Below are 20,501 nucleotides of genomic sequence, written 5' to 3' on the forward strand. Positions count from 1 at the left end.
TCTCATTAGGTTGTGCAGGTGTAGCTTGCAAAACAGTAGCTGTCAATTTAATGAATTTTTATCCACTGTAAACTCATTTCTGTTTTTCTCAATCTACTACTCAAAGTGAGAGAAGAAAAACAATACAATGCATTCAGTGGTCATAATTAAAATGCATATATATTTAGTAAATATCCAGGCAGTCACACAGTCTATTCAGTACAAAACTAAAGAGCATCTAACCAGATATAATCACGTTAGCTTTAAACATGTATTCATTGTGACACGTGGACAGCTGATGTGTGCGCAGCGTTTGCACATGACTCAGGAGCCGGTCATGAGAGGAAGACTCTGTTGTCTTTGGCCCACTTCCTCATGGCTCGGATGATGTATTCCACCTGCGGGTTTCCGGAATTGCGCAGCAGGAGAACCACCTCCTTCAGTGTCTCCCTGGCACACCAACAACACACAAGAGGCTATCCATCACTCATCCTTATTGACCCAATTTCTGCTTAATGGTGACTGGAAGGGGGGGGGTTAATTTACTCAATTGTCGGTGGGTGTGGGAAGCATCTATTGAATATTATTAGAAACGATGCAAAAATAATTATAGAGGGTTTGGTACATTTTGGTGCAGATCGAAGAATTGCTGTCTCTTTTATGAACATTTTTTTGTCATGCAGGAATGCTAATGACAAAATGATTGCACGTTGGAGGTTGTTATACAGCTTAATGTATGAAACCAACTTTCATAAAAAACGAGATCAAGATCTTTCATGAGGAGGCTTTCACTTTCAGTTCTTCTTCTGGGCTTCTCTGAGAAGTCAGAAATGAACTAATTATGATATTCACCCACTTAAATGAAGACATGAAAATATGAACAAACATACTTGGACTCTTTGTTGGCTAAAATGAGCTGAAAGATGCCAACGCATGCCCCTCGCTTGCCCTCCCAGTAGTTGGAGCCCGGGTCCAGCTTCTCCAGTGCGTCAAACGCTTTGGCTGAGTAATAGAACTGGCCCATCTGAAACATAAACAGAGGTGCTTACCTAATCCGTCCATATAAAACACAATGGGCCGAAAACAAGATTACAAATATTTGCATCAACGGTTTTGCTTTTTTTTCTTTAGCTTTTTTTTTTTTGCAATGCCACAACAAAGTGGCAAAAGTGTGATGATAACCTTAGAACCAGAAATGAAACTTGTATAGGACACTCAGTACAAACTAAAATGAGCTCATTTCGTAACATGAAGTGAAAATGACATTCACCAGATATGAAAAGGCATTTTAAGTGTTTAATATGAAACTTTTTTGGGGCGGAGTCATTTATTCGAAACCTTTTGATTTTTGCCACAGGGTTCAGTCCCTGACTATATTCATACTTTTTGAAGTTGTGATTTTTGCGAAACACTCTGTACTTTAGCTGAAAGCATAACTGTTCACGACTATCGCATATCTCCATGGCTACCTTGTAGCTGTCATTGGCGATGAGTTGAAGCAGACTGAAAGAATCGGAGGAAGTGCCCATCTTCAAGTAAAGCTCCCAGGCGAGACGACCCTTCTGGTTCATGATGTCTGGCAAGAAAGAGTTGACACATTCAAATCAAATATAAATAAAAACATTTATTCATGTTTTTTTCCATTGATTTACTGTATATAATTAAATAATTGGTTAACTTGATTTATTAATAATAAAATAAAAAGAATTAATGTAAACATGTTTTAGAATGAAATGAATCATGATTCATACCTCTGTGCAAAAGAGAATAAAGATTATGATTAGAATTAATTAAAATGCTGAACATACTTGACATGTTCATTAAAGCCCGTATCCCACTGAGCGGCGGAGGTTTGCGAGCGTTTGCACCCGGCTCGAATGTTGATTTTTCGTCCGCGTTCGTTCAAGGTCGCAACGACATTCACCAGGCATTCGCAAAGAAATTACGCTCAAATTTTCGTTGCGACAAGAAAAACTGTTTGCGACACTTAAAACTGATTGCAAATGTCCGGGTCGAACGTCTTTGCGACCGTTGGCGACCTTGAATGAACCTTGATGAAAAAAAATCAATATTCAGTACCCTCGCAAACACAAAACTTTGCCGCTCAAGTGGGGTACGGTCTTAAAACATTGACTAATTGATTTACTGTAAATAAGGGTTAGGTTAGTTCAATTCAAAAATACACACAGCAGCGGGCCAGCCAGCTGAGGTATACATAGTCACTCTTGATCTTCTCATTCTGAATCAGAAGAAAAATCTGGAAAGAAAACATGAAACAGGTTGTTCGTAAATAATCTAGCGGGGGGAAAAAAAAATATAGCACTCGTGCCGGCGCTGAGGTACCTCCTCCGCTTCTTTGAAGTTACCAATGGCTGCCTTGGCCTGAGCATAGTTGAAATTAAATGTATCATTGTTATAGAAGTAATCCTGAAATGAAAGGCACAATTAAGCAAATGTCTGTATTTCATGGCATCATATATTTCTTCATGTAGTGGTCCAGGATATTGACGGTAATTACTCAACTGCAGAGAGCACCAAGTGTCTACTCAAGGCAAGGGCTTTATTGAGGGAGATTTATACAAACCCAGTAAGATATGTTTTGATATGTTTTCCCCCTAACTAAATTGCTACCTTATTAAAATAGTACGGTGCACTAAAAGACATTCAATGCGTATCTCGATGCATGGGGTACGATACGATAGATATGGTTGGTCAATGTAGTTGGAGTGAAGCATTTGTTCCCCAAAGGCAATCTATAACATTTTATATTTATAAGAAGGGGTGGGCATTCGACAAAATTTTGCTGGTCCGTCATTCGTCATCCGTCAGCGGCCAGGGTACCCGTCGGTCAATTTTCGTGACAAACCGAATTGTAATCGTCAATTTGTCAGTCCGTCCGTCCGTCAGTTAAGTCCATCAGTTAATTTGGCAGAGGTCCGTTGGTCCATCAGTCAATCAAAGTCAGACAGTCGAAAAAAACAACAAAAAAGGCGGTTAGTGGCGATTATGCTGACGGACAAAAGTTCATTTCCGTCAGTGCTTAGTCCGTAATTTTAAAAAAGTGTCCCGTCTTTCATCAATCATCAGCAAAATGGGCGTCCATCAGTGACGGACTCACAGACCGGTCCATCAGTCTGACGAAATACCCACTCCTGCATAAGATTATAAAGCACAATATTACAAAGTGCTATGTTTGTCATTTAATTCGTTCACTGCCACTGACGTATTTATTTGTCTTTTCACAGTCCAGCCATTCAATCCCAGGAATTTAATGATATTTTTTTTCAATTTTTTTCAAACGTTAGTGTAAAAGAGGGCCTTAAAATATCTAGCAGTGAATGAGTTAAAAACACAAACGTTTTTAGGGGATGCTGGAATTGTAATTTTACGCTCAATTTGACGCCTGGTGGTCTCTAATCCTGGCCATTATGAGGACATAAGATGTCACGGGTCACCTCCAGCATGTGCTTCATAATTCATCCGATATGCATTTTACACAGTATGATACAATACGGTTATCGACAGAAACCTTGACTGAGTTGAGGTATGTGAGCACATCATCAAACTTCCTCAAGAGGAAGAAGCAGGAAGCCATGCACTGTCTGCCAGGAATAGTGTCTGAAAGACACCAAACAAAAATAAACACACGCTTTGCTTGCCCACACAGTTCCGGCACTAAATTGTTCACATTTCTTCTCAGCGTACCACACTCGCTGGCTGAGCCTCCGATCAACTGGAAGAACTGCTGGGCGATTTTTAAGTAATCCCTCTGGGAATATAGACACAGAGTTAGTACACCCACACACACATTCAAACATTACATGTACCGGTAGTTTCAAAAACAAACACTGACCGTTCCAAGTTGTTGCCCCAGTGCAGCATTGACCACCCCTTTCAAAATATACTCCTGCCCAAAATAAATAATTATCAAGACTCCGTGATAAGATGAACCTCCTTTCAGTGATGTACTATGATGCAGTACTAGTCCGACTAGTGGCACATAGGTATCGTAGATATCAAGGAGAATCCTCACCTGAGGCGTTGCAGGCACTAAATCTTGTATGAGGTTGTAAGCTTCCTGGATATCATCTAGAAGAGTCACACGGAACATTTTAAATACTACCGTATGTTTCGTCACACTTTTTAAAAAAAAAAAATAATTTGGCTCTGTCCTGTGATTTCTATTTGGGTGCAACTTGTACATGTTAAAGTTTGAGATCGGACTGGCACCCAAAATACCTGTTGTTCTCTAAACCATACATTTGTGCCAAATACACATAGGGTTGTCGCAAACAAATCTTTTTGGAATCGATTATCCTATCGACGATTCCCGCGACGACCAAAGGGTCACCTTGTCTCAGGTAGTAGATGACAAGATTGAGTCTAGCCTCGGGGATGACGTCAATCAGAGGGGGCAGCACCTGCAATGCCCCCTCGCCGCCGCGAAAGACCACCTATAGATTGACAGTGATTTTTGAAATGAAAATAAAAGTGGCACTTAAGGCTCAAAGTTCGCATTCGGGTTCAGAGTTTACCAAGTTGTGTCTGATAAGCTCCTTGGCAAACTCAAAGGAGCAGGAAGAGATGTCGATAAGGTTCTTCAGCTCAGCCTGAGTGAGAGGTGGGAAGCAAACACAAGCACATCAAAAAAATGTATAACCACTGATGTCAAGGACAAGAATACAACCGATCACGGCTCAGCTTCAGAAAACAGGTCAGCCGTGATTGGTCGTTACCTGAGCCCTGAGCAACTTCGATGTCATTTTCAGTCGACAGAAGTGACAAAATGGCCGCCCCCTGAGATGGCTAAAAAGGATTGGATTAACTCTTATTCCACAAACGTAATATTTATCAGGATGCCTTGTTTCAACTAGTGGCCTTGCATAGAACATATTCTTGAAAAAAACCAACTTTGGGTTGACTTCCTCTTTAAACTGTAAGGACAATAAACAGCTTGAAGCAAATACTTGTCATCTTTTTGGCAAAATAGTTGATCATCTTCCAAATTGCTACTTGTGAAATTCGCTGCACTCATTTGGTGTGTTTTTAACTCAAATTTTTGCTCACAACTCTTGACAAAATAATCGGCCGCATGAGAACGTGTATCTCGAAGAACTCGTATGTCAGGACCGTTGTAATTGGAGGTAACCGCTGCAGTTGGAAAAAAATAGTCATTCTACAAGTGCGCTCAATTACCTTACATTGACAAAGAGCGGGCAGGCAGCACATAAATATTAAGGGGAAAAAAAATGCTTCAATGGCTTCCCAGAACAGAGTGAGCGCACACCTCGGCTGCTTTGCCGTTGTACAGCCTGAAGTGGTTGCAGGCTTTGAGGTTGAGGGCGATGGTGGAGTCGGGGATGTTCTGAAGGTACGTCGCCAGCACCTCCTGCGACACGTCGTAATAGTCCAACTTGTAGTAACACAGCGCCACGTACACCTTCATCGCCAGGAAGTTTCTGCGGGAGCAGCGAACACAGATACGACAGACGCTTCGGTGAGTACAAGAGCGGGAAGGAAAATGCCCCCTTTACAAAGATGATAATACTCACTTTGATTTGGCATAGGCAAATGGTCACGACTGCTCAGTAAGATGACGTCATATCAGTCGTTTTTTGCAGAGGATAAAGAATTTGGGCTGAATGATTTTTGAGTGCCATCTAGTGGTCAACTAATAGAATGCAACGACCGAAGATGGAAGCGCGTGTGTTTTGAAGCACACGCACAAACGGTGCCTCCGGGAGACCACACGTCGCAAGCCTACCAACAATTTCTTCAGCAGAGGTGCAAGAAAAATGGCATCACTAACAACTTCTAGTATTCCCTCAAGTAATGAAGTAAATGCATTGCATTTGTTACACATGCAGTAGTCGTGATGCTTAGGAGCTACATTTCTCCTCTAGGGAAGGCGTGCCCGATGTAATATAATTATAGAGATTACATCACCTACTATTATATAAACATAATTACGTTGATGTGATAGAGCATGTTTTTTTTTTGCATATTGTCGAAATGAATAGTGGGCTTTTAAAATGAACGATCATTCAAAAATCAAAACATTTTACACATTGTATCGTATCTCAGGATACATGCAAGTCGGCGGGTCATGCATATGTCGAGGTACTACTGTAAATCTTTTATTTTTCAATATGAAGAATATGAAGTTATGACATGTAGATATTCATATTCTAATGATGTTATATTCTTTGGAACACCCTGTAATTACACTGCTCAACAATTTTTTACAAAATATTTCAAATCTGACATGCAAGTAAATTTATCTAGGTTATTTTTTGCGCTGATTCCAAATCTGCCCTATTTTTTTTCTAACATCAGGTTTTAATAATAATAATAATAATAATAATATATTTAGCAATCTTTATGAATTAGGGGTCAGGTTCAGCAACAGGTGATTTTTTTTTTCTGAAACGTCATGATAGCTATAAATTCCAATGCACGGTAAAATTCATATAGCACAAGCATGAAAAGATCTACAAAAAGATATTTTGAAATAAGCGTCAAAATACATTTAGGGATGCATAAAGCCATCTCTGATCAAAATTTTCCGTTGATCGGTGTGATGAATGGATACAAGAGGCCCAGCTAAACACATTCTGGACATTTGCCTAAATGATGCTGCGGCCAAAAAAAAGGGAAACGGAAAAGCAAAACGAGTGAGAGAGCAAACACTCACATGTTATGCCTGAAGAGGTGTTTGTAGACTTCGATGGCCTCCTGGTAGTGCGAGCGCATGTAGTGGATGGAAGCCAAGCTGAGCTGATTCTCCATCACGTCCTCCATGTTCTCATGGAAGTCCATAAGCTTCTTCTCATCGTTGAACTGAGATTCCGGCACGTTGGAACGCCACGGACGAGAAAAGAATAGTTCAACGTGATCGTGGTTACAAGGCTTTGAGAAGCAGAGGATTTTTGTTGTTGGTTTTTTTTTTTACCTTATAAGCCAAATGTAAGAGGAGGCGGTTTTGGAGGGGGGATTTCGGCGCTGCAAAGACAACCGAACCAAGATTTTTTTTCATTTTATCCGAAAAACAAAGATAATATATAACATTTTTGCTGTGTCATATCTCTGTGAGTTCTTCTATTATACAGTAATCATAGAATTTAAGTAAAAGTCACGTTTGATGTTTTTTTAAATTTTCTATTTAAAAACTGAAAACAAAGATCTTATTTTTTCTAATTTATGAGTTTATTCTTTTTGTAACCCCCGATGGTTGTTCTTTTTTTATTTATTTTGTTTCCGTCCCCCCAAAAAAACACACAAAAAGATTTTTTTCTGATTTTTCTTTTATTTTCACACATTTATCATTTTATTTGGGGCGGGGGTTGAATTCTTTTAAACCAATACAACGAAGAAACTATTTGTGGTTTTACATTGTGGTGATATATTTTATTCTATTCAACAAAATGCTTAAAGGGAAGAACACTTTTATACTTTCACAGGTTAAAGTGGACAAGAGTAGTAATGTGCATTTGAATTTTGGTGGCGATCGGTCGCCGTTTTAGACAACAGAACTGACAACGCGTGCAATATTACCACGCTTGCCTCCCTCCCGTGACGTAGACCGCTGAGACCGAAAACATAACATAAGACACGCAGCAAAAGGGGGCGGGGAAATATGTCGTAAATCTAATCACAAAAAAATCACGACAGTCTTTTTTTGGGGGTGGGGGGGCACTTTGGTACCGATGTCATTTTTACATGCAAACCTATCATATAAGTGCCAATGTTAAGCTCACCCAAGTGTCTCTTTTAAGATTTTTTCTTTTGTGTTAAAAACAAACTGAAGTCATTTTCAGTGTTCTACATTTTTGTGAGGTTTTTTTAAACACCCAAAACAAAGATCAAGGTAATGGTTGACATTTTGCATTTCTTTGTGATTTTTGATGACAAAGACCAAAAAAAATCACAAAATTCTCAAATACTTCTCTGTGGTTGCCATTAAACAATGATGCTATGTTAAACTTGTCTTCTAAACTAAACTGAAATAGTAACTCATGTGGTGACGGTGGTCATTTAATAACCTTTCAATGCAGCCTCCTCGGTCTCTTTATAGAGGCCCAGAAAAAACATGGCACAACCCAGATAGACCCACACATCAGGAGGACAGTCAGGCTTCGCGGTCAGCGCCTTGTACTCCTGGTCACAACAACGGCATGTCTCATGTCATGACTTCATAAAGTCTTTAACTACACAATGTAAGATACTACTGGGTAAAAGTACCTCCATAGCTCTCTTGTAATCCCCCAAGTGAAAGGCGCAGAAGCAAATCCAGAGGTCTGCATTTTCTTCCTGCTCTCCAATACTTCTCTGAAACTATAAAGAGCAAAAGCAATCAGAAAAATATCATACGAATATTGGGGGGCTTCAATTGTAAACAGAACAATCTACAGGAGGTCTAATTTACAAGGACAGACGGATGGACGGATGTATGGACGGATGTATGGACGGATGTATGGACGGATGTATGGATGGATGGGCGGATGGATGGATAGATAGATAGATAGATAGATAGATAGATAGATAGATAGATAGATAGATAGATAGATATGATGTGGTGTGGTGTGGTGTAGTGTAGTGTGGTGGGGGGGGTAAACAGAACAATCTACAGGAGGTCTAATTTACAAGGACAGACGGATGGACGGATGTATGGACGGATGTATGGACGGATGTATGGACGGATGTATGGATGGATGGGCGGATGGATGGATAGATAGATAGATAGATAGATAGATAGATAGATAAATAGATAGATAGATAGATAGATAGATAGATATGATGTGGTGTGGTGTGGTGTAGTGTAGTGTGGTGGGGGGGGGGGGGTGAAGGCACCTCCAAAAGAGTCAGTGCTCCAAGGTAGTCTCTCTGCTGCAGATAGTCTTCCAAAGTGGGAACTTTGCTTTTGTTTTTCTTCTTCTTCTCACTGACGCTGGCCGCCGTCTCTCCCCCAACAGCGGGCTTTAACCGAGAGAGGATCTGCAACAAAAAGTTCACTTTTATGCATACTGAATATTAAGGTGCTACGAGGATGATGTTTTGAATGTCCACTCACCATGTTGATAACCTGAGACGACGGCTAGAAGAGAACACCTGTAGCCAAGAGAACACTTGAGCTTCCTGTTAAAGCAAAACAAAGCGTCATGACATCTGGCGTGTGCGTTTACGGTCACCTGGCAACAACAACGCTCTCACTTATCAGCAAGCCCGTTTAAAATACATTCAATAATTACTTAAGAGGCAAGTCGATTACTTTAAACTACCAATATGTGTTAAAGCACCACACAAGTAAAACATGCCCACCCCAACTACAGGAGCAAAGCACCGACAAAAAGACAACACGTTGTAAGTTAGATGAGGCAAAAAAATTAAACGCAGTGAAACGTGATATCGAATAAACACACCTCAAATGACACTTTCCGCTTTTCAGAATGTTTGTAAAGCAAAATATTCACGTATCTTTCAGGTTTTGCCTGACCAGAGAACGACAAAATGCTTCGTAGAAGCCGCCATCTTGGTTTTCGGCTTGGCTGTGACGTCACGTGTGCTTGATACATGAGTCTGTTAGAAGATTTAACATAATATAACATGTTATTAAAAAAAGAAGAAAACACTTTTTTCATTGTGTATTCAAGTCAAGCTGATGTTTGAAGACGCGTTGCAGGAGACTACAGATAAGGCACGACTCAGCTTTCGCGCCTTAGTTGCGCTTCATCGTTGCCTAGCAACAGCAAGATTGCTACTTCTGTCCCTTCCGAGTGATACCAGTGGAATATGTTGTCATGCAGGGGACTAATTAATGTATAAAGAAATCTGAATAGATATAAGAAATGTAGGAAACGGTTCCTTGTAATGGCCTTTCTGATATAATTTGGGATTGGAGACAACTACGTGGAGCCCCAGTGGCCTAATGGATAAGGCACTGGCCTCCTAAGCCAGGGATTGTGGGTTCGAGTCCCATCTGGGGTGATTTGTGTTTTATGCTTTTATTAATATAACATGTGGAACTTTTACTTATCATTTGCTATGAAAAGTGGTTAATTTATATGCAAAAGTAACCTCAGTATACACTACCCAAATAGATATTTGTATGAATTTAATGCATGTGCAACTGCACTGCTAAAAATGGATTACGGGTAAGTGCAGTCACATATATTCACGCTAACAATTTACTCATATCTTACATACCATATGTAAAATAGTTTTTGGGTGAGGGTAATTCTGAACAACTTTACACAAATTATTTTGTTTATCAAAACAGTCACGTTCCAAAAAGATGAGACAGCTATTGTTTCAGCCAAGCCAGAAACGAGTTAGAGACTAACATAATGGCTCCAACATAAACCCACTCCAACAAACCAAATCATGCAGGAACAAAAAGTGCAGAATCAGTGAAATCCTGACAGAACTAGGATTGTTGAAGATACCACGTGCAATGTTGGGGAAACAATACAGGCAATGTAAAATGGCAAAGAGATGAAATACTAAAGATGGAATTTGCCATGTTTAAATCAGGTGTGGGGAAACCCTGCTTAATGATCTATTTATACTTTAAATAAAGCCCTTGAGGGCCCTACTCGATGTATTAAAAACATATGATACATGGTTCAAACGTGTTTATTGAAAAGGTATATTTATTGACAATAAAAACTGACAGGCACAATGTCTGAGGCAACACTGCACAGACCAAATATGTACAATACTGATCAAATAATCACCACATACAGGGACAGGAGTGCACTGTGACGTGCGCACGCACACACATTCAACACAAAGGAAGATTAAGACACTTTTGTCAGCCGCTACCACAGGAACGTGTGATCAGTAACTGCAGAAACATGTACTGTCATCCCGCATATTTGGCAGTGTTTGCATGGACACGTCAAAATATCAATATATTACCTCTCTATAGAAATATGTACAGCAAAGTGCCTTCATTTGTTTTTCACTAGTCACTGGCTGCAAGTTCATTTATGTTAACGTCCAGAAGGCTAGTTCGCAGATGTGATGAAGCCATCACATCTGCGAACTAGAGTGATCATTTCTACAAAACAAAAGATCATTTATGATACCACACAGGTAAATCATCTAGAACACACGGTGTCTGCACACTTGAATTGATCTAACAGACTGTTTGTGTGCTGCTGATATGGTTAGCAAAGGACTCCTTAATGTTCATGTGTGAACAATAGAGTCTAAGAACTGAGATTGAAATGACAGTTACTACACGTTTTATTTTCCCGAGGCACCTATTTCAGCCTTGAGGGGATCAGGCACCCCTGCGACCAATAGGAGCACGGCCACTATTTGAGGAAAGATGCCGGTTAAATGTCAAACTTGCTGTTTTCTTTTTTCAATTAAATTCTGAGCTCAATGAAAATACTGAACAGCGAAAAATACAAAAAATGAAAACTGCTCTTTGCCTTTAAAAAAAAAAAAGTACATTTTAGCTAGAGTCTAGTCAAATAGCAAATGTTTGGCTAAATACTCTATTAGTTTTAGTAAAATTTTAAAGCAGAGATGTGAGAAGTATAATGATAAGACAATTTTTTAGTGTATGTGTGTGAGTATTTGTGATTGTCTGAGCCTAAAACTAAACCCGTTTTTTTATCGGTGCGGGTTTATTGGCGAGTAAGAAACCCTGTTCAATCGTATGCAAGTTCAAGAAATATGACAGAATTCAGTGCAGATCAACCTGTCAGCGTTGCTACTAACACAGATTTTGATCCTCGAGAGAGTTCAAAATCTCACACCCACACATAGTTGAACACATTTTCACTAATAGTTATAATCAGCATATAGCATCAAACACACACTCACTCTACTCAATCGCTCTCTCGCTACGAGCTCGACAATATTCTTGAATGCCTCGCCGCCATCTTCAGGACTTGAGGCCCATCCGAGCCATCAGCTGTTCGTAGACAGTCCAGGCCATGGCAGCCATCAGAGTGCGCCGAAGGGACCGAGGCACGGCCCCGCGGAAAAAGCCGCCAGGGCCGTATTTCTGAGAACGAAAACAGCGGAAAATGTAATGTCTTTAACGAACTTGGCTTCACCTCCCTTGCGATCAAAGTCAGCAAAAATGCTGTCTGAAAAATTAGCCTGAAGAGCTGTGGTGTGGGATGTGTTAAGAGCAACGGAGTCCTCCCTGATCTGTTCGGAAAACTACAACTGTAAATGTTAGTATTGTTCAGTGTGATACATTAAGCCTATTTGGGTGGTGGCCCTGTATATTCATGGAATAACATAAGCTTCAATGACTGGTTCATATTTAGTGTCTTTATACTATATTATTTAAGCCTTTAAAGAGGATTCAAGTCAAAAATATGTTCCAGGCTAAACATGGCATTCTGATTAAAATTGCATTTGTGGAAAATCCACCCGTTTTTAATCCATGTCAGGAGGCGGCCATTTTGTCACTTGCTGTTGACGGAAAACAACACAGTTGCTCAGGGCTTAGGTAACAACCCATTGCGGATGTCACATGACCAAACATTTTGTTGATAATCTCCAGCAGCGATTCTTAACCACAGGGATGGGGTCAAAAAGAATTTCAGTTTTGTGCCTTTGAAGTGTACGATCTTATGAGGCAGCGTATATTATCAATTCAGTACATCAGAGCTGCTGTTGTTCAGTTACAATACAGCGTTCTGCCACTAGGGGGCGATAAGGCATCAGTCAGTTATTTATCTGAACACAAGTTGAAGGAGCCTAACAGTGAAAAAAATCATGGATAAATATTTAACGAAAAAAATTGAAATCAAAGGTTGACAAACCTACCCAAAACACAAACTTTCTTTCCATCCTTATTGCTGATGTAAAAACGTATGAATTATTTTTGTGGTAATAAGATCGACTTGAGACTCAAAAATGTGTTTGTGGCATCTTGTTGGGGGTCAAAGTTTACACATCTTCAATAAATGTCTTTTTGATAAGGTTATTTATTTGACATTGTTTTGGATGGGCGCAAGAAACTAGAAGTGGATTTGATTTCATTATTAAATACTGTCTGGGCTGTGAAAAACACTTATGTCGACTTTTTTTATTTTTCTTATTTTTACGTGAATGGCCTCGGGTCAGTGAAGGTTGGGGATTTTTTTCCCCTAGCTATGTGTGGGGTTTCACACATTTTAAAGACCTTAAAAATCATTAGCGCGTGTATCCCAGCTTAACGCAAACCTTGTAGACGTAGCGAATAGCGTCCGCTGTGCTCCACTGTGACGGGCTGACTTGAATGTGCGTCTTCACCACATCCGCTGGCTGCGTGACCAGCGACGCCATGACACCCGCCACCACGCCGCAACTGAAGTTGACCAGGGGCATGTAGACTGACGACGTCACCTCTATTAATAACATTCATAATAAAAGAAAAACAAACGTTAACAGCGTGGGGTTGTTTTCTCGGGAGAGTGCCTTGGTTCAAACCTGGAGGCAGCGTCTTCTTGGTCTGACTGTAAAACATGACGTAGATTCCGGAGAAGGGAGCGTCGCGCAGCAGCGTGGCGGTGAGGCCGGAGAACAACGCTCTTACTCCCTCCGTCTCGTACATGCTCCTCAGAGCCCCGGCCACGCTCACGTAGTTGTAAAAGCCACTCTAGGAGAAGATAAGCGAAATTTCATTACTTTTTTTTTTTTTTTTAATGGAACATTAACTGCCGACGCTTTTTACCTCAAAGCGCGTTTTGATGACGGTGAAGGGCAGCATGCAGACGCCAGCCACCGCTCTGGCGCCGGCCCCCAGCAGCACGGCCTCGCCGGCGTTGGGCGCCCGCTCCAGGAAGAAGTGCTGCTTGAGCGAGTAGAAGGTGCTGAAGTAGATGCCCACACCGGGGATGCAGCGGACAAAAGACTGGCGGGGAGAAATTGACAACATCGGAGCGCGAACTGACTTTTTTTTCTTTCAGGAGCAGTTTTGGTAATCAACGACTTAATTTGAGGAACAACTTTCTAATTTTGAGGAGCAATTTTTTGCAAGTTAATCCCAGTGTACTGAGGCAAGGGTCTTATTAAAGTGGAGGTCAATGCAAATTTCTTTTCTGATAAATATTGGGTTTGTAGAATAAGCATTAATGCACTTATTTTTAGGCATCTCTGGGGGCGGCCATTTTGTCTTCTGTCGACTGAAAATGACATCACAACTGCTCACAAGGACCAGTCACGGCTCAGATTCAGAAAACAGGTCAGCCGCGATTGGTCCTTGTGAGCAGTTGTGATGTCATTTTCAGTCGACAGAAGACAAAATGGCCGCCCCCAGAGATGCCTAAAAACGAGTGTATTTTGCTGCTTAACTTATATCAAACAAACGCAAATTCAACCAGAATGCCGCGTTTCAACTAGCAGGCCCGCTGGGAACATATTCTTGAAAAAAATATGTACGGGCTAATTTCCGCTTTAAACAATAATAACATGAAGAAACTATAACGGGGGAGTTGAATGGAATGAAACATCTACTGAATAATGTGCTTGTATCGACTAAATGTTTTTCTTAAGACCGTCTTGCTGGCTTTGTTACTCACGGGGGAAACTCCTTTCCACAGGCTGAAGACATTTTCTGTCCTTATCACGTTGATGAAAACACTAAACATCCCCACTTTTGGTGAACTGTAAGACGGAACACAAAGAGGAAGGTCACACATCAGCTATCGCAACATGGAGTGGAGTGATACAAATTTGTGTCCTTGGTGGCCGACACGGAGCTAGCTAAATGCCCTTTGAGGGTAATGTGACAGCCTGCAAGCGTGTATGCCCTTATCAGTTAGTGCCAGCAGAGCATGTGGAGTGTGTGTCAAAGAATAAATGCTTATTAACACAAACATATACATATGTAAATACACACTGACACACACGCACACACACACACACACACCCTGGCTTGGCGTTGTTCTGCAAGGTCTGCAGCCGCGTCTTGACCAAGTCCAGAGGCTGGAAGAGCAGCGTGGAGCATGTGCCGCTGAGGGAGCCGCACATGAAGGCTTTGAGAGCCGGATGAGCCTGAGGACACAAACGGGCGGATGGAGCGATGGAGAACGGAAAAGTGGGGCACACAAAGCACGAACAGAGGGGAGAAGAGGGGAGGATGCAAAAGGGGGAAAAAGAAAAAGAAATATTATGATGGCAACAGTCTCACAATGGTCTGACATTTTAACGACCCAATTGAATGAGCGTAAATAAATGTGAGTGAGTCACGTTTAGTTGATGCGTTCTCTCCTGATGTATAAAGGCTGCTGACAGAGCACGTCTGCTTCCCACGCAGCCACGATGGCGGACATGTGCGGAGACAGTCGACACACTTGCACGCGTGCCCACGTCGATGCGATAATAGGTTAAAAAGTGGCGGTCAGACGCCCGCGCGCGCGCACGCACGTTATCTCGCTCAAGTAACAAGTGCGGTGCCTCGCGCACACACTCATTCTGTCTCATAATACGCACACGCACAGACACATACACAAAAGCTGGGTCAAGGGTTTTGTTGCAAAAAGGAAAGAAATTAATATACTTTTGTGCTCTCACCCCCAAACACACGCACACACACGGACAACCAAAGGTTGACGTCAAGGGCCGTGCGCCACAAAGACAGAATAACCGTTTCAATGGGTTGTCGGGTTGTGTTCCATGAAGACAGAAAGACAAGAACACAGACACACACATAGGATGTCGAGCATGCTGCATAGATAGAACGACAAGAACACAATCGTTTCAATGGGTGCTCGGGTTGTGTTCCATAAAGGTTAAAAGACACACGCGCGCAACCACAGTAAATGTGGGATGTCGAGGTTGTGCTGCATAAAGGGCGACAAACACGAATACAGACACTCAAGCGGGAAATAAACACGCAATAATGGTGAGGTGACAACTTTGTGCCGCACGACGATTGAAAGACAAGAACACGCATTTGTAGAATTGAGCGGTTGAACTGCATTCGGCGTGGAGACGAAAATGTAAAGACTCAGGGAAAAGCAGGCTAATTGTGCTGAGGGTGAAGAGCAACAAATATATATAGCGTAGAGCTTCCACAGTGTGTACAACCGCCCCCCCACCCCCACCGAAAAAAAAAAAAAAAGTTCTCATGCCGCTTCTACGTCCTACCTTCCCCCCCAAGCTGCTCGGCCCTGGCCTGGAAGGCTGGTGTTTTTCCTGCATGTTGGCCCGGTTCACCTGACACTATGAAGTGATGGCGCCGTCGCAAAGTGCATGTCAGCTAGCGCATGAAGCATCACTGGCTGCCATGGACGCAGAAAGCCACACACACACACACCCAAACACACAAAAAAAAAGGCTCTTCTGAGGCTGGCTCGTCGTCCGCCCTCCCCCAGTTTAGCCGCCAAAGCGGAGGTTTGTAATCCGGGCGACGCTTTCCACGGGCTTCTATCTTTATCTCGCGGAGACACACTTGCACATCTGCCCCCCCCCCCGCTGCCGCGCCGCATCTTTGTCAAATGGCGTGAGTCATGGCATGCTGCTCTGTGTGGTGCGCCGACTTAAAATTTATGCGTGGAGCCATTCGGCGGCCGCCTTGTCGGGCAAAATGACGGCGGACACTCGGACGTGGCGATCACACGAGTATGCTGTGGCGGATCATCAGGTGGGCAATTAGCCAATTTCACTTTATTGGTCTAAAATTGAGGAAGTCAACCCAAACATATTTTTTTCAAGAACATATTCTATCCGGGTCCACTAGTTGAAACAAGGTATTCTGATTAATGTTGCATTTGTGGAATAAGAGTTAATCCACCTGTTTTTAGCCATCTCTGGGGACGGCCATTTTGTCACTTCTGTCGACTGAAAATCACAGTTCCTCAGGTCTCAGGTAACAACCGATCACAGCTCACCTGTTTTCTGAAGCTGGGCCGTGATTGGTCGTTATCTGAGCCCTGAGCATCTGTGATGTCGTTTTCAGTCAACAGAAGTGACAAAATGGCCGCCCCCTGAGATGGCTCAAAACGGGTGGATTTTGCTGCTAAACTCATATTGCACAAACGCAATATTAATCAGAATGCCTTGTTTCAACTAGTGGGCCTGCATAGAACATATTCTTGAAAAAAATATGTTTGGGTTGACTTCCGCTTTAAGTCTGTTGGTTCCAGAATTGGTCGCAATGGTGGCAATTCCCCACCGTGCCAGTAATCGGTGCTGTGGTGCCACCAACAGACAGTGACTGGTCATGTTTCCAGCTTGTGCTGATCTCATTATAGATAACCAGACTAACAGTGGACGAGAGCAGGCCAAAACATGTCAAAGTGTCGGCCATGTTGGCAATGTTCCCATCAAAAGGTAATGGAAAGCATGGACATGAGCGTAGCATTAGCGTAGCACGCAGCTCAAAGGATCTTGTCAGAGCTACCTAGTCATATGTTTGGCTGAGTTTTTTGTGTTGTTTTTTTTTAAACTCAGGCACTAGTCGTGTACAGTCGTGTATGCTATTTTTGGAACAGTACATAATTGTTTTTTTTTTTGGAAGGACCTTATTGCATTCAATTACAACAGAGATGAAAAAAGGAAACGCTAACATCGTGGCTCATGAACCTGAGCAGATGCACGCCATTTTCCTCCCCCCAAGAACAAACAAGGTAAATTTGGATAAACTTTAAAAATTTTCAAACAGTTATTTTTTTTTTTTCATTTACAATACTTTTGTACTGTACTGGGAATTTTTAGGCTACAAAAAAAAAATACAAACCAATAATTCTGTACTGTGTTGGGTGTTTTAGGCCACGAAAAAAGTACTTTGATGCAAAGACATTAGCAGCTATTTTGTCCATCTTGCGGATGCCAATTTCCTTTGATGGTGTTTATGACACATTTAGGCCCTGAACAAACAATCTAAAGTTGTGCCTAAACGTTAACCAATGTTGACACAGTAGCTCGTTTTAACGACACCCTAGCGTTATATTGCGAGTGGTTTCCTCATTCAATAATTAAAAGATAAGAGGATTGTGACATGTACCACCTTGTTTTTGTGTCCAGCATGAGTGTAGTTAACCCTTGCAGATAGATTATTTGTTTTCTGTAGAACACATAATTTATGACTTCTGTAGAAGTCGTAAATGAAATACTGCAAAGTCAGTCGCGTTATCACTTCAACTTTTCTGTCATGAAACAATTACACTATTAGGTCGTCTTTGGAATTACCTTTGAAAACCTGGAGTTTTCCCAGAAATTCAACACCTACAAAATAATTAATATCTCAGCCCCTGAGGTAGACAGAAACATAATTCCAAAAGAATTTGAGAGCTTCGACATGTGGCTTTCACACAGGCAGAATTTATTATTATTTACCGTTTCAACCGAAGAGGTAAAAATAAAGTGTCAGTGCAAGAAAAGCACTACATTTAATTTTGTAAAAATCGAGTGGTAATTACCATCCTCTTTTCTGTTACAAATATGCCGATAATTGTCATTATCTGCATATATCACGTTCGACTGGTTCTACTGGTTCAAAGTCCACAATCGCGTCATCTATATTACTGCCGTTATTCATTTCAGAGCTCACACGATCGACAGCGTCCGCCATTACTGCTCGAAAAAATTCCGGATATCCTCAGACGACTCACGACACCATCACATGTCTATTCTGATGCATTCCATTGGTTGAGAGACCAAGAATTAAATAATAAATAGAAAATGACGTATACGCTCTCCTAGCTTTAAGGGTAGAAAGACGCAACAGCGCTTCCGGCTCTAGTGATAGAAACGCAGTTATGAGCTCCCGTCCCTAATGGGTTAAGCATTGAACTAGACACCAAACAAATAAATGAAATATACATAATACAAAAAAATTAAAGCCTAGTGACCAACTGAAGAAAAGCAGTTTTATCCCCAAAATTCTATTTAATGCACCACATTGTCAATTTGGATTAAATTAAAAAAGAAAAATATTAAGGGAGTGCTCAATAGTTATTTGGTGTTGCTTGTGCACACATACAGCTTACTTTTTTTTTCACTCATTTATTTCTTTGGGGATGGAAAACGTATATGTAATGTTTATCAGTGTTTTTTTGTGGAATTAATTGGATTTGTTTTTTTCCCACCAATGCTTTCCAATTTCGCGTCTACTTTTCGCGAATTTATGCTATTCGCGGCTGGTATTGGTCGCCAAAACCTCGCGAATAATGTGCGTTAATTCGATTTCAAACTGCACACTCACCGCGGCTAACTCCATCCTCACGCCTCTCGAGCTGGAGGCTGAGCCGGAGGAATCCTTCTCGCTGACCGCTCCCGTTTTGGCGGCGTCTAAAGTCAGATGTCACTGAGAAAGGAGACAACAACGCAGACGTTGACATGATGGCATTATCTCCGGTGTCGACAGTGATGAGCTAGCATCGGCTAGCAACCCGGCGGCGGGTGTGGGAAGGTGAAGGACAAGCTAGCGCCGCGGTCAACCGAATTAGTTGAAGTTCGATAGCTAGCACTCACCTCAAGCCGAGTTAAGGAGTCACGAAAACGGCGTTCACCCCAAACATCTTTAAAAACGCCATGTTGTTGACTGGGGGCGTACACGGAGATGACTTGGCGTTCGAGTGTCGAGACAACTTCCAAGTCTCGTGTCAGTTAAATCTACGACGACTTTTACAAGTTCAGTCACACCCTTCACCCGACACTTGCACGAAACCAATGCCCCCGCACCCCCCAAAAAATAACATATAGTGTCGCCGAAAGTTGTTGCTTGGCAAGAGCGGGCGGTCAACACTGAGGTGCACGCGCTTCCGCTATAACTTAAAGTGTGTTCAGCCTTGCACACTTCAAAATAAAAGATTTACATGTGGACCTTCAAAATAAGTTGAACCTTAACATGCCGTTTAATCAGGTTTTCCATAAAAGTCCGGGTAGATGGTAAAAAACACGTACTTACAAATGTTTTATTAAATCTTTATAGTTTCAACATGATTTCCATCATTTTCAGTGCGATTCGTTTTCAAATAGAGCCATCTTCATTGTGGGAAGGGAAAAAAATTAAAAATTGTGAACTCCCCCTAATGTATGTAGTTAGACTTATACACTATCTCTCGCTCGCTATACTGCATATATAAATACAGTATACACGCCAGGCTCACTAGAGTGAACTATTCAAACATTAACTTGTATTTAAAAAAAAAAAAAGTGGTGGGCCTCGGTATACATATGTGATTGTTTCACATTTATGGCCTAGAAGTTTTTCATGGCATAGGCTTCTAAACTACAGCGTTTATGTATACGTTCCTATGTATGAATGTAACTCGATCGTGTACCGAGGACCCCCAGCCTTCGACTGAGATTGTTGCTACGTTTTCTCTCAAAATATTGAGCACATCTCTGCAAGATTGTAGAATTAGAGTGCTTCATACGCGGCATATACTGTAACTCACTCACCCTTTGTCACATTAATTCATAGTTACATATTGCATGAGCAAATATCGCATTGTCGATATTTTCTCTATATTGTGCAGCCCTGGTTTCCATAGTTGCTTACATTGACTGAGCAGATTTAGGATTTCCAGCAAAGAAAAGATGGATTGCCCAACACAAACAAG

The 20,501-nt window shown here is 41.6% G+C and overlaps 2 protein-coding genes and 1 non-coding gene across 5 annotated transcripts; 1 reads left to right on the forward strand and 2 right to left on the reverse strand.

Moving 5' to 3' along the window:
• Positions 1 to 140: 140 nt before the first annotated feature.
• Positions 141 to 9,543, reverse strand: ift56 (intraflagellar transport 56). Of its 2 annotated transcripts, none has more exons than XM_086034488.1 (19): positions 9,399 to 9,543; positions 9,050 to 9,114; positions 8,830 to 8,973; positions 8,221 to 8,313; positions 8,022 to 8,136; positions 6,932 to 6,981; positions 6,674 to 6,819; positions 5,267 to 5,438; positions 4,515 to 4,589; positions 4,331 to 4,433; positions 4,013 to 4,068; positions 3,833 to 3,886; positions 3,685 to 3,748; positions 3,509 to 3,597; positions 2,323 to 2,406; positions 2,167 to 2,236; positions 1,449 to 1,555; positions 870 to 1,003; positions 141 to 429 (listed from the first exon to the last, which is right to left on the reverse strand). In XM_086034488.1, the coding sequence occupies exons 2-19, from the start codon at positions 9,050 to 9,052 to the stop codon at positions 315 to 317; spliced, it is 1,674 nt and encodes a 557-aa protein (XP_085890614.1). In that variant the 5' UTR covers positions 9,053 to 9,114; positions 9,399 to 9,543; the 3' UTR covers positions 141 to 314. The 2 variants fall into 2 exon arrangements, with proteins under 2 accessions (XP_085890614.1, XP_085890615.1); XM_086034489.1 differs by having other exon boundaries at positions 9,050 to 9,087; positions 9,399 to 9,522.
• Positions 9,544 to 9,890: 347 nt separating this feature from the next.
• Positions 9,891 to 9,963, forward strand: trnar-ccu (transfer RNA arginine (anticodon CCU)). Its single transcript has one exon. It is a non-coding gene; the product is annotated as a tRNA-Arg (tRNA).
• Positions 9,964 to 10,595: 632 nt separating this feature from the next.
• Positions 10,596 to 19,730, reverse strand: LOC147146232 (mitochondrial glycine transporter B-like). Of its 2 annotated transcripts, XM_086034377.1 has the most exons (8): positions 19,408 to 19,730; positions 19,139 to 19,240; positions 14,861 to 14,985; positions 14,511 to 14,595; positions 13,664 to 13,843; positions 13,420 to 13,588; positions 13,174 to 13,337; positions 10,596 to 11,998 (listed from the first exon to the last, which is right to left on the reverse strand). In XM_086034377.1, the coding sequence occupies exons 2-8, from the start codon at positions 19,151 to 19,153 to the stop codon at positions 11,876 to 11,878; spliced, it is 861 nt and encodes a 286-aa protein (XP_085890503.1). In that variant the 5' UTR covers positions 19,154 to 19,240; positions 19,408 to 19,730; the 3' UTR covers positions 10,596 to 11,875. The 2 variants fall into 2 exon arrangements, with proteins under 2 accessions (XP_085890503.1, XP_085890502.1); XM_086034376.1 differs by lacking the exons at positions 19,139 to 19,240; positions 19,408 to 19,730 and adding an exon at positions 16,081 to 16,371.
• Between the last annotated feature and the right edge of the window lie 771 nt (positions 19,731 to 20,501).

This window comes from Filicampus tigris, chromosome 6 (genome assembly GCF_054856515.1).
Source record: "Filicampus tigris isolate MCC_2025a chromosome 6, RoL_Ftig_1.0, whole genome shotgun sequence".
Classification (NCBI taxonomy): Eukaryota; Metazoa; Chordata; class Actinopteri; order Syngnathiformes; family Syngnathidae; genus Filicampus; species Filicampus tigris.